This window comes from Apteryx rowi, unplaced genomic scaffold (genome assembly GCF_003343035.1).
Source record: "Apteryx rowi isolate R43461 unplaced genomic scaffold, aptRow1 scaffold_6, whole genome shotgun sequence".
NCBI classification, from domain to species: Eukaryota; Metazoa; Chordata; class Aves; order Apterygiformes; family Apterygidae; genus Apteryx; species Apteryx rowi.
This window is the reverse complement of record NW_020450871.1, coordinates 3,068,205-3,082,481: the sequence shown is the minus strand read 5'-3', so window position 1 is coordinate 3,082,481 and position 14,277 is coordinate 3,068,205. Positions and strand designations below refer to the sequence as shown.

Genomic DNA, 14,277 nt, shown 5'->3' with positions numbered 1-14,277 from the left:
ATCTATTGATCCCAAGTGATTTAGAAATAAATGGAGTTGATAGGTTACCTGTCTTCCTGTTTTTGGCAACACTGCACAAGTTGAAAGCAAAAAATCTATATGAGCTGTTGCTCCTTTAATCATGCATTATTTACATTCTAGGTGGCTACCAAACTCTTCTTTTATGGGTTTTAGAGCCAAGGGCTGCAACCTGGTTTCAAATACAAAACACAAATGGATCCCAAAAGGGAGCTATCATTCCAGATATCTAAAGGCTATCTGCCAGAACATTTAATTTTAAAAGATGCTAATGTACACATTGAAGTTTCGTGGATTTTAATATGCATAGTAATACTTTGTGTGGGAAGAAGAAATCTTGATAACAAGCATACTAAAAACACATGGCTGTGGAAAGCCCCTCCTTGTCATTATAGGCAGATAAGTATGTATTGACATGTTGTCTGGGGTGCTGGAGAAAGGGATGGTTAAATGGTTAGGTTTACATATAACTGCAGCTACTTTTTCAATCTGTTACATAACCCACCTCATAACTTAGGCGCTTTCTACTTTGTAGAATTCTGTGGCCTTGCTATGCCACAGCTTCATGTACGTTTGCCTCATGTTTATGACTAAGTGGTATTTCTCCCCGTTTTTGCTGCAATTTTGAGTTTGTAGTATTTTGTAACTAGTAAGGTGTAGAAGAGACTTAACTGACTAGATAAAACGCTACAGATAGAGAAGTATTTTCTAGTTGGTTACTATGGTCTGTTTCCCAAAATATTGATGGGAAATCATTTATGGATAGAAACCATAACAAAAAATGCCACTGTGATATCTTACTCAGTTTTCTAGTTTTTTTTTTTTTTTATCTTGAAGTCTTCAGTGTTCTGCTTCATTTGGATGTTTAACTTGCATGGTTGAACGTACTCAACTTGGATTTGCTTTTATCTCACTGCATGGCCTACTTATGGTAGAAGTAGGGAGCCACTGCTTTCTTTGAACTTTCTGCTGAAGTCCCACTCATTTATTCTTTGTTTTTTTTTAAATCAGTGTTTTCTCCATTTTACTGTCACTAATTTAAAGCACTTTGAAATGTTTGCATTAATGGCATTAAAATAAAGTAGGTGATTGACTTGAAATTTCCTCTCCTATATTATTATTTTCAATAAAGAACCAGAATTTTATGGAGTCTATGGTAGACACGTCTGTTAGTAAATGCATCTGTATTCAGTACAGATTTGTAGAATTAAAATACAGGGGTTTCTGCTGAAAGAAGTAGTACAATACCATGAGTTCCTATAAGACTGGTGTTTGGAAAGCAATACTCGCCTGCTCAGTGTGTATAATTCAGGAGATGTTAAAGCAGTTGAAAATGAGAAGTCAAGAAGTTGCCTTGCCTAAAGTCATAACAAAATGTCTGATAGTCAAACTGAAAAGCAAGAGGGAAAAGTAAAGAGTATTAAAATTTAGCACTTACATAATCCTCTACATCTTTTGAGTACTAGCGATATTAACTATTTAAGCCTCTGGATTAAATTTTCAGGATAAAAAGAAATACCTATATGTATTATCCTCTTTCTCTCCTGGCAGAACAAATAGACCAAAAGGCTGAATAACTCACCCAAGGCTTGTGCGCAATTCATGCTGTGTAGCAATAATGTTTGTCTTAATGGTGTGCAAGTAGAAATAACAAAACAGGATCCCTATTTTGATGTAGGTGACAAACCTAAGACATTGTCTAATAAAATTGTACCGTCAATTTGCAGCAGTAATGCAATGCTCGTCTTAGCAAACTGCAGCACTATACATGGATAGCGTTGTTTTAATCTAGGCTGCTAAATCTTTAATTATCTTTCATAGTAAAACTTGTCTGAATAAATTGCTCTATTGTTACCCAGTACTACTGTTCTTCATACAGATGACAGCAGTGGAGTTGGATGCTTGGGTCACTTCTTATGTCCTACCATATCCCTGGCTTTTGTTTAAGGATTTGGATCTATTAAAAGGAGAATTAATGTGTATGAAAAATAATGAATGTTAATTTTGGAGCATTACATCCACTACTGTTTCATAAAACAAGTGTGTAATAAGTTATGGCAGTACAAATTTTCCCATTCCGTGAAACTTGCCCATTTATTTTAACAGATTTGTATACTGGGTCACCTAATGGTGTTGAATAGATAGGTTGTCTCTGTTAGCATTTTTTTGGCTTGTAGGACTATTGGGATAAGTTTGGGTGTAATTTTTGTAAGATGAATATAGAAATTGAAAGTATAGTAATTAGAAGTAATTTGAAGCTATTGGCGCATCAACTGTAAGTAACATTCTCTTTAGGTCTTCCACAATGTCACCATTTCATCTTCAATGATGTGCAGCTACCAGTAGGTTTCATGACTGTAGCCAGATAATTTTTGTCAAAAAACACTACCTACTCAATGTATCAATGTATCAGTTTTACATGTATTTATGTACATGTATATAGCTGTAGAAGAAGGAACTGGCTCAGATGAGAAAACAGGCCAAACTTATTGGAAAGAGAGATTTGCTTCGACCCTTCCTCAAATTGGAGATTTAGTTCCAAACTGTGTGGATGCTTCGATTGCTGTGGTATGGATTTTCGAGTCGCTGAGACTAGAGATGTTTCTGCAGAACAGCCATGCCAAAATCTTACTCTCAGCTACACCTCTGTGAAGATGGCGACAGCCTCGAATGGGAGATGTGGGAGGCAAATAAAAATGGCAGAAGTGGTGCTGAAGGCAGACCGAGGAACTTGAATAAATAAATTTTGGGAGCGTCCAAGTAGACAAAGTTATAGCACGTATAAAATTATCTGTTAAATATGTTAAGAGGTTGAAGCTTCCTTTCTGTCACTGTTGAATAATCGATTATCTTTCCAGTGTGTCGCCCTGTGACAGGGACATGCCATTGCTAATTTGTTTTACATTTAGTGCAGTTCACCATCGTGGCTTGCATTCATTTTTGTTTCAAGTATATATCTCAGTGAAATAATGGTATGAGCATATTTGCTTCAACAGGAAGCTCTTTAATACTTGACTACAAACTATAATATTACATACTCTTATGCTGACACATTTTATCAGAAGTGAAGATGCAATTTCATAACCCCACAAGCATTCCTTTCCCAGTGAAGGAAGAGGAGAAAGTCAGTGTAAAAAAAAAAAGGCAAGAAACTTTAATAATGAATTCTAGAAAAATATCGTAAAGCAGAGCCATATTCATGTCTATTTGTATCTGAAAATTGGACTCTGAAATTCCAAATGAGTACAAATAGCCTTTGGGCTTGCTGTCAGTGAAGTCAGTCAGCTATGTAGAACAACAACCTGTGATACTTTCTAACTGCAAAATTTTGTTTAAAGAAACCATTTATATTTAAAATTTTTTCTACTCCTTTTTCCCGTGGTTGCTAGCTATGTCCATAGCAACAGATAGGGATGTTGCAAGTGGAGTTCAATGTCTTGATTATGTGATAAACTGGGGAGAGAAGAAAACAGATATTCTGTTTACACACCAATATTTTGAATGCAGTAACAGTTTTATAAGAAGGAGAAGCGACTTGAGGAAATTAACTTATTTTATTCTGAATCTTTAGTTTCCGTTGTTGACTGAGATTTTTATTTTATCTTCAAAGTCTGGATCTTTCTTTTCGTTTGAGGACTGCTGTTGCTAGAGTAGCACGTCCAGGCAAACATTCATCAGCACGGCTCGGTCAGATAACACCTGAGCACAGGTGTGACAAGTACTGGTATCAGCTGGACTAAGCCTTTGTTGTTTAAAATTAATAATAATAAAAAAACAAAGGAGTGGAGTTTTTGGATAATAATTATGTCACATCACTTGCCCCTGGCTTAGTAGCATTGTCTCAAGAACCGTAATTGCTCAATATGAGAATAATTTTAAATATATATTTGGGATATGTGCATCTGAGTGTGTATTTTGGGAACTTCTAACTCCACAAAATAAAAGTAAGCTTTTCCAATGGTGGACTGCTGTTGTTTTTATAACAAGATTCAATAGTTGACAACTCTGCTTAAATCTGAGGTACTTCTTTGCAGCAGCCATATACATATATGGAGCCATTTGTTAGGACTTTTCTGTTTCCAAATGAAGATTTTCTTAATCTTCTCATGTATGTCATATTTCTGTTTGCACACCGTGTTTGTGTTTTTTCGTAAAATCATGATGCTATTGATTCCTAAGACTTCTGCCAACACCGTTATTCTCCGTCTTGTATTGTTGGAGTCAATTATTCCATCTCAAATATAATGTTTTCAACTTGTTTTCATTGAATTGCAAAACTCAATATTACAGAGTATGTCTTGAATAGGTCTTGATCGGTTTGAATTTTAATCCTGTGTTTCAGAGCGTTTGTGACATTAACAGTAGATTTAGTAAGTGAAATCTATATTCAGTCAACAAATGCCAACAAAAATATTAAATAGTGCCAGATCAAAGAGAGCTCCTGCAGATTTCTACCTGCTGTTGCCTTCCAGGCTGGTAGTGGGCCACGGATCATTCTTTAAGTATGGTTTTCCATCCACTTTTGCAGCAATCTTACACTTATTTTGTCTAGAACATGTTTTACATAATGCTTTCTTGAAGAAACATGAGAAATAATGTCAATAGCCTTGCTAAACCAAGATCTCGCAGGCTGCAAAGCCACAGCTAAAAGTAGGGAAGCCAAACCTGAAAAATGAAACTCTACCCAGCTCTCTTATTTCCTCCTGGAAATGTATCTGCCAAAATCAAGCAGTCAGCTTTACGTAAATGTGTCGATAGCTCGTCTGCTTCCCCTGTCGATAGCTCGTCTGCTTCCCCTGTCTGATAGTATTCCACCTGTGCCTGGCAATTAGAGCTTTTTCTTCTTGTTTTTCTTTAAATTTGCTTTGCTCTCATGACTAGAAATTCCAGTCATTTTCTGGAATCATGTGTTATGCCTTGGCATAGAGAAACAGTAGTATTAACTAGTGTTGTTTGTAAAATCAATGCATTGATTTGTGTAGTTTTACCTAATATTCATCAGCTGTGTAAATAGAAAGCATGATTCAGATTTCAGGTATATTATTACTGCAAATCAGCTATCTATTAATACAAATTTTATACGACTGACATCCAGTCACAGTGCCTAGCGCTCTGTTGCTATGAACATATTGTACTCTAGCAGATATACTAACGCTTTGCTCTAGGAGTCCTGAAAAATGTGGACTGTTAGCAGAAGATATGTATTTAAATAAAACTTTGATTAATAATTTCCAATCAGAACTGGAAGATGCATGGAAGATGAAGTCCTCACTCTGTTAAGCCAAGCTTTCACTACCCACGATCAGGATTTCACTTAAACAGCTGTATTTTTTACTATGATAACTGTATTTTTAACTATGATATAGCTATATATTTTTCCAAAGGGAAGTCCTTCAGTAATTACATTGTTATTACTCCATAATCTCTCTATTTCCTAGTAATATCACTGTTACTGTGCAACATTTGGCTTGTGGAGGAAGATTGGCTATGTAATGTGAATAAAAGTTTTTAAAGGAGAACAGAGATTTTCTAGTTTATCTTGTAAAGAGGGATTTGATAGTTGTATTCGTTGGAGGTAACATTGGAAAAGAGGCTTTGTGAAGGCCTTTTTGTTGCAGTGTTGCACACTGGTTCATGAACAGATGGCTATCTTTTAAGAGGAGGCTCAATCAGGTTATTCTGTGGTTTTCGTTTTATTACAGTGATGCATTTGTAAGCTAGTATTATCTGTTTATTGTGTAATCTGATAACTAATAACCTAAGAAATATCTAACTTTTAAGAGTTATCCACTTATACTATAGAGTAGATTTTGGTATTTTCTGTTAATAATGGCATTTCTTATGAAATCCACCTATTTAAGATACTGCAGAGTGCATTTGCAGTATTTTAATAAATGATCCGATTTCCAGAGCTGGAAAAGTTTATTTAACTGCAAAAATATTATCATAAATGCCTTAATGATGATACCCACTTTTGGAAAATCTTTTATTTATTTCTAAAGGCTGGATCCATGTTCCACTGATGTTAACATAATGTCTTCCCAAGAATTTCCATAGGCTTTAGGTCAACCTTAGAGAAAACATTTGCATGAGATTTGTTTAAAGTACTTGCACAACTGACAATACAGAAGGCTGCAATTAAAAAATCCCAGAACGTACCTCAGTGCTTAGTTCTGCCTGAAATAAATGGAAGTCATGAAAAGCTCATTAGGTACCTGTCTACATTTTCAGATACTGAAGTGCTTTTATGTATCCAGTTCTTTTATCTCCATCATTGCTTTGTTTCCCATCCTGTCCGACCATATTCTTTAGGCTGTCATAGCCGTAGCTGTTAGTGTCAAAGGCCTGGCTTCCCTTCGCCTTCAGATCGATCTGTTCTAGTCTGTGGCTACTCTTTGTGTTAAAGATACCATTGAAATACTGGTATAATATCATGATACTGAACCCACCATAATGGCTGCTTTACCACTTGCAGGTGCGTACATTGCTATTTGTATATTGGCTGCTGTTCTCTACAGGCTTCCACTGAACTCTGGAGATGCTTTTTAAGTTCTTCTATTAAAATGTATGATTTAAAATGACCCTTTCCTTATGCTTAAGGAACCCTGAAGAATCAGTCCGCTTACTGAACTTGCTGCTTGCCCCAGTCTTGAAAATGTTGATTGAGTTAAGCGCATTATTACTTTAAAATAGCAATATTTATGTTTTTCATAAATTCTATACTGAGTATGAATTACTGACAGATCAACTCCATCTGCTGCAGTTGTCTTCCTCAAATATGCTAGTAAACTGAACAGCCGGGAATCAGATTTTCCTTAGAACATTAGTGTGATGCTGTCATAATTTAAAAGTTATAACAGACAATGAAAACAAACAATAAAACCAGGAAAATATGTTAAGCCAATTTGAGGGCAGTCTGTGCAGCTGTTGTGCAAAAAGTGGCTGTAACCCCGATAAAGGCTGGGCAGTGAATCTGGAAAAGGCTTAGAAACATTGGAATTAACGAGTCCTCAAAACATGAATAATTCATATTCCTGATGCACATGGCCATTTTAGCTCTTACTTGATCTAAATAACTCCCAGAGTCTGCAGCCTCCAATCTCAAGTGTTTCACTCTATACCTATCTTTAGTAACTGAAATTAAAACATTGAATTTTTCTCAGAATTCTGAAAAGTAACTCAGTAACTCAGTTTTGGTGCTTAATTTAACATCAATTTGACTATGTAGTTGATAATCCAAAAGAATTGTCTTCAGTAATTTTTTTCTTATGTCTTGTAACTCTTTTTGTTATTTTCCTTCAAATGAATCTTAAACTTTTCATGCTAATTTGAGCGTGGTATATGTAATGCTTAGCCATATATTGCAATGATCTCTTTCAGTTCAGATATACATACTTACGTTCATATAGTCTTTGAAAGTTCATTACATTTCACCCATAAACCTTATTTTACTCACATTCCAATGAATATTTTTACATATTATAATTCAATAAAATCTTAATTTTAAATAGTCTTAATAAATACATTTTTAAATGTCCTTTGCTCTTCAGTAGTGCGTAATGAGTCCAATGGTTTCATTCTCAGAGTTTCTAGCCAATTTAATACAGATAGTAGCAGCGTGCATTTCATTAGTATTAAAAGATCACCCTTAAAACTTTTGGGTACAGCTGCAGCTGGCATCAGAGCAGTCTGAAATACATTTTAGTATTTTCAAAGAATCTTTCTAATGCTGCTTTCCTTAGAACTACAGAAGAAACAAATGTAAAAGTCATTGTCTTTTAATGTTCAATTATTAGCGCCTCTTTGGAATTTTACCTTTATTTGCTTTATCAAATGTCATATTAATTACATTTTATATACACACACTCTGTAAATCTACCACACATTTTCTTTGATTAATTTTCTAAGTCAGTTAAGCTAGTACAGGTTCATTCAATAAGGAAGAAAATTTCATACTGGCATATTCCTTATAGGTTTTAATAAAAACTGTCAGTTGAGATAAAATAAACAAGATCTGCAGCTGGTGTACAATGACTGGCTTCAACAGACTCGTACCATTATCAGAGCTGAAAATCTGGCCTTGTATGTTTTTCAGGAGATTTTTATTTATTGGTAGCTACTAATAGCTTTATCAAAGTTCAGTGTTCTTTGTGTCTGCATTAGAAAATCAAAGTGATATGAGTAAATCAAATGCGTTTGAGTGCTGTTCAAGTAGAGGCTGTTATCTTCTCACTGTCATTTTGTATGCCACATCTTACGTATAAAAAGTAGTGTGCTACAGGAGGAATGTGTTTTTTCTCTACTGCTTTAAATGTTTTTCAAAAGCAAAATAGTTGTGAATTATTAACATAACCACACCATGCCAAAACAGGAGGAGGGCATGCAGGAGTGTTCCTTGTTGACTGACGAGTGTATGAATACTTTGACTTAGCGCCCAACTCTTTTTGAGGACTATTGATGTACGAACTTGTTTCGTCCTGTATAATAATTTTACATGTTGTGCTTCAACCTCATGCTCAAGGATATGAGCAATAGCACAGCTGAACTCAGTGGGGCTTCTCATCAAGTAATGTCAGCAAAGGTAGGAGTTTCTTACTCCAAGTCTTGCATTCAGATCACCAAGTTTGTGCCTGTCCCAATCAGCATTAGTGTCAGCTATTTGCTCCACAGGCTTTCTACGGAACTTCACGTGTTCTCATTTTATTCTCGTGTGGTTTTTGAGCTTCTTGTTTCATGTTCGGTTAAGCCCTGAAACTTTTACATGTTGCCTCTAGACTTAAACCTTTATCTATATTGTCAAGAAAAGACTGTCCAATACGTGTAAAATGCAAAGTGCAAATGGATAACACTAGCCTACAAGGAAGTTTGTGGAGACGTGTTAAGTAGCAGCCCTAAGCAAGAGTAAGCTTGTATTAAACAATGACATTTATTGACTCCCTCAGTACTACACCAGCACTAACTGTGGGACTGTGCTTTCCTACCTGCTTTAGAGTAAATAATTTTACTCTTCCCTCCCTATCAACACATAGCTCCTCATATGTGTGTATTAATTAGGCTCTTACTTGTCTATGTTCGTTGTCTGTGATGTTGAGATAATTACTGATGCCATAAATACAGAAAGTTTACCTTCTAAGGTTCTGTTGCCTTTGATTTTTTCACTGAATTAGGTGTTATTCCCTGAGCTCCAGACTTTAATAGGTTAGCATTCAGTAAAACGGGTGTTTGTCAGGATCATCAACCCATAACTATGCAGTTTGCAGGCTATAGGTCGGTGTCATTTGCCATTCCCTGTAAAACTTCTTATTGCCATTAAAATTTTTTTTTATTTCATATCTTGTAGCTTTCTATGTGTCACCATAAAAATCCTACACAATCTAAACAGAGAAAAGTCCCAGAACTGTCAAAGATCTTAAATATTTTTTGTGAATGTGTTTGAAGCTGGAAGGCTGTTTTGGATACCCAAGCACCTCGATCTAGATGACTGATGAAAATTGTACAATTCTGTCAAGTCTCTTGCTAAGTGAATACCATTCTTCTGGTTTTAACACAATCTTTTACTTTCCTAAATAGAGCCATAACACTGGAGAATCAGCTGGTGATCCTTGCAACATCTGCAACAGATGCAGGAGGCTACTATGTCCAGGCTGTCAATGAAAAGAATGGTGAGAACAAGACAAGTCCATTTATTCATCTCAATGTAGCAAGTGAGTATCCAAATCCCTGAAAATGCACTGTGGTACTGAGGTCACAGAAGGTATTCACAAAAGTCTGCCCTTTAAAAAGAGCCTTGCTAGCAAAGGATGGATGTTTAGAGGAGGTCAACTCTTCCTTGTTATTTTGGAGTACACTAAACTCCTTGTGCAATCAAAGGGACCTAAGGGTGCAATAGCACCTTGACAAATCAGCCTTAAAGCTGTTTGATGGTTTATTTAGTGCAATTCAGGTAGATGAATGGTATCCCTAGAGGTTTGTTGTGAAGTCATGATCATAATTTCTTTTTAATGCAGGGTTTTATAATACATTGTTTTGCATTGTGCATAAGTAAACAAGTCACTCTTTTGAGTGCAATTTTATTAATGAGTCTGTTCCCAGTCTGTGACATTATTTTTACCTGCAGTTATCACAGAGTCCCAGGGAACATGCATTTCATTATTATTTCTTATTATTTTACATTGCAAAAACTGTGTTAACACTTAACATTACAGAGGCATTCCATGAGTAGATTTTACAGCAAAGGAAAACAAGAAGCATCAGAACAATGGGGTCAGAAAGTTGACTGCATGCTAAATATATTGACATGATTATTCAGCAAAAATGTGCATATGTAAGCTGTCGTAAAGTATTCAGCAAATGTGTGTGTATGATAAATCAATATTCTAAACATATAAAATGGTTTGACTCCTTTTCTAAGGCCATTTCGGTAAAGCTGCTTTTAATGTAGCAGTGAGGCAGGGATTATGTTAGTCTGTTGAGCCAGTGTGGAGACTCTTACGTGTCTGACCATAGAGATAAGAAAGAGATGATTGTATAAATTGTCTGTGACACTGGCAGCGTTGCTGAGAGGCTGCTCTAATGGTTTTGATTCCTAGAAGATGCAAGATTCTCGGCTCCGGAGCAATCAGCATGATGAGATGCCCAAGGCCTTTTGATCTTGAAGATCATCATTAGGTTTGAGAGAGGCAACATGGCTAGAATCCTTGGAATAGCAAAACTTGGGAATCTGGGTTTCTAGGCAGGGAATCTAGCAAATCTGTGTTGGGAATATGCTTATCATATATGCTTAATATGGGAATATGTTTATCAGAAGTTCATCAAAAGCAAGATGTTCCTCTGAAACATTTCATTTTTGACAAAACATGATTTTCTGATAAAATTTCTAATCAGATATCAAAGAAAGCTATTCTTAAACAACCTGTGGAAGCTCCGTTAGTGGAATGTGGGGTACATTGTGTGAGAAGTCACTTAGGGCAGGATCAGTGTGGTGCAACAGGCAGCAGAAGAGACAAGCCTGTGTTTTCTTGCAGGTATGTTCATAAACACCTGAAGCAGGCAACGAGAGGAACTTTTCAGGGTTTTTTTGTTTATCTTTCTGAAGGGAAAATATTCCAAATCCATTTGTGAGTTTTGGCCATATTGTGGCATGTAGATTGTAAACATTATTATTTCTGAGGGTGTATGAATAGGTTTGCTAACATTTCAGTAATTTCATTTATAAAGCAGGTTTGTATTGTTTGTATTATGTACCCAATAATATACTTCCCACCATAATTTCATATCTTAATTAATGCCAGAAATAGTCTGTGATCATGCATGCATAACAAGTGCTATGCAGAACAGAAGGTAATAGGGGCATATGGAAAAGAAAACTTTTAAATGTATGCGGACTTGCTACCATGAATGCAAAGTCTATCTAGAGTGTGAAAAATAGAAATGATTAAATGGATAAAAAAAAATGAAGAATGAGGCAGGATGGAAAGCCAGATATGGATTTGCTTGTTAGGATGGATATTAGCCAATGAGGTTTTAAATTGCCTGCATGATAGCTATGATTATTAATACTATGTGTATGTCGAAGAAAGGCACTTGGCAATAAGACATTGCAGTATCTGTAAAGCAGATGAAATTGAGATGGTCATTCTGAACTTTGATCTGAGGAGAAGAAACATATGTGATACGTTAGATAGAAGTGAATAAACCTGCTGGGTCCAATAACAGTAAATAGCAAAAATATGGTCCTGAAGCAGTTTGCAGGGGATGGTTGCAGAAAAATGATGTGTTTTGGAGGAGTAATAATGAACTCCAGCAAGTGGCTGGAAACATCATTCTTAAAGGTGCTTCCAGGTCTGGAAGATATTACGTTGAATTGTCACGGTCTGATTTGTATCAGGTGTTAAATGTGATGACACGAGTCTGTTTCCTTTAGGACATGTATAAAATAATCAAAACCAATAAAACCCAAATTTAGTAGAACAGATTAATTAAGATAAAATAAGTCAGATTCTAATAAACAGTGTCACAAGTAAAATGGTATATCAAATCTCTGTGTGAGTGCAATATATATTAATTATTGAGTACAATCTAGCTGCATGACTTGGCACACATATTGCCACTTTTATCAAGGACAGAAGAAAAAAACTATGCATGATTCCCATGGCAGTCATCCACCTTGAACACACTGTTAGAGAGATGCACAACCTATTATTCCTTGAAGGACATCAGAATTAGATTCTCCCCGGCCTTTAGGAAAAGCAGATTTGCGGAGTCAAAGCCTGACAGCTGAGAAGGCCCTAAGATTCAGTGCCTGTTCTGGTCCCAAATACAAGACTGGTACCAGGAGAAAGGTATGGTCCGTGAGGTAAGCAGAATATGAGCTATAGGGCCTTATCCTGCAAATTAAAGTCAACATGTTGAATTGTGGCTGGAACTAAACAGAAAGTTTGAGCGATTTCTGGAAAATGTGCTAAACTGTCCTCCGATTAATGGCTGTATTTGACACACGTTGAATAAGAACACTTGAGGATGGTCCTATGTAGAACGTGTTTCAAAAATCAAGTCTCCAAGCCGCAGTAGCAGGGAATTCTATACTAGGGCCCTGTGTATTAAAGGTAATTAAAGACACTTCTTTGTGTCAGTACAGCCCATAGCTCTTTGATTCCCAAGAAGCGTAAAGCCTTCGATCCACCCATTGCTCCCAGATTACAAGCACAGTGCGTAGAAGGTGGAGAACACCTTCAGAAGAAATCCTTCTAGCCGGTCACTGTTGTTTCTGCTATGTCTGGGCTCGCTTTTGTTCACATTCTGAGGTTGGTCAGACATTGAAAATGAAGGCGTGAGAATGTCAGGGTTTAATGAAAATGAACAGAGCTTTAGGGCATCTTAGTGTTTTCAGGTATGTACCCCAGATGCATTACTGTATGCTACTTCATTCCTTCAGTAAGCTTTGCAGTAAAGCTATATTAGCCAACAGGTATGGTCACCACCTGGGAAGATTCAAATACAGCCCAAGTACTCAAGCCGTATTGTTTTTCCTTAACGGCTGACTTCCTAGCTTGGTAAACACTGGTGTTCTGCATGCCTGTCCTCTAAAAATCATGCGTCTTAATTTGAAAGTCCAAGTTTCCAAAATAGTTAAGTTTATAGCATAAGGCCCAATGCAACTGTCCTTGAAAACAGTGAACATCTCCTCCAAATGGATGTTTCCACTGATTTCAAGAGGATTAGATCATCCCTGAGGTGACAGAGGAGAGATTTATGAGTTTAGATTCTACAGTGACAAATGCCATAGCTAATACTTATAGAGAAGAAGTGGTTATAGAAATAACCGAAAATGTGGTAGTCAAGATGAGCTAAAACTTCAGATCTCTCTGACCTGATAAGGTTTCATATTTTTATTGTCTAACATAACCTCCAATGAATTAAATTTGATCCGACAGGCAACATGCTGGGAATATGCCACATCTGAAATTAAAGTGAGATCTCATCAATTAGTACTGAACTTAAAATGTCTTAAAACCAGTTGAACTGTATATTAGACTAAAATTTTGCCTTTTTTTTTTAACCATGTGTCTCAGCTTTGATGTAAATTAAACAGAATTTTGGCTAGAAAAGACTGAAGGTCAAAAGTTTAGTAACAGGAATAGTAATAAAACTCTATTTGCCATTACATCACTTACTCCTTGTTGAAAATCCACAACTACTGTATTCTGGAAGATCTTGCGATTAACTCCATGGGTAGACTGACTATAATTCCAGACTCGACTAGAGAGGTGTGAGAGTTAATATATCACTGAGCTGCAGCAAGCTTATTCATTTTTAGATTTAAATATTATTTTATAATAAAAAAGTTAAATCGTTATCATTCTTTTCTATTCCTGTCTATCCAGCAATAGGTTTGGTGACAATGTCTTAAAGTGGGCCTTAATTCTTTAGGCTTTTTTTTTCTTGGCTGTTCTCCTGCAGTCGGACATACTCTTCAGCACAAACAGTCTTCCTAAAGACTTTGGTTTGTCAGGGGGATAAAATGACATGCTTTTGATCTTACCAGTGTTGGCAGGACAATTAAAGATAAAACTGTTCATTAAAGTAAGGCCATCATAAAACTCTGATATTTCCTTCAGGGCCATACTCCTTATACCAGCTAAATTTCTGTGAAACTTTGCCCCAAGCCTCTTTCAGTTGCAATATGGAACATAAGAAAGTAAGAAGAATGGTAAATGGTATTTTTCTGCAGTCTGTGCTACTTACACATGCCAGTGGTTC

The 14,277-nt window shown here is 36.2% G+C and overlaps 1 protein-coding gene across 1 annotated transcript in view; it reads left to right on the top strand.

Annotated features, from left to right (window-relative positions):
- SDK1 (sidekick cell adhesion molecule 1) overlaps positions 1-14,277 on the top strand; it is a 432,311-nt gene that overhangs the window by 202,011 nt on the left and 216,023 nt on the right. The window contains exon 6 of the mRNA XM_026083057.1: positions 9,589-9,722. Within this exon, the coding sequence (XP_025938842.1) occupies positions 9,589-9,722 (134 nt within the window). The remainder of the gene's footprint in view (positions 1-9,588; positions 9,723-14,277) is intronic.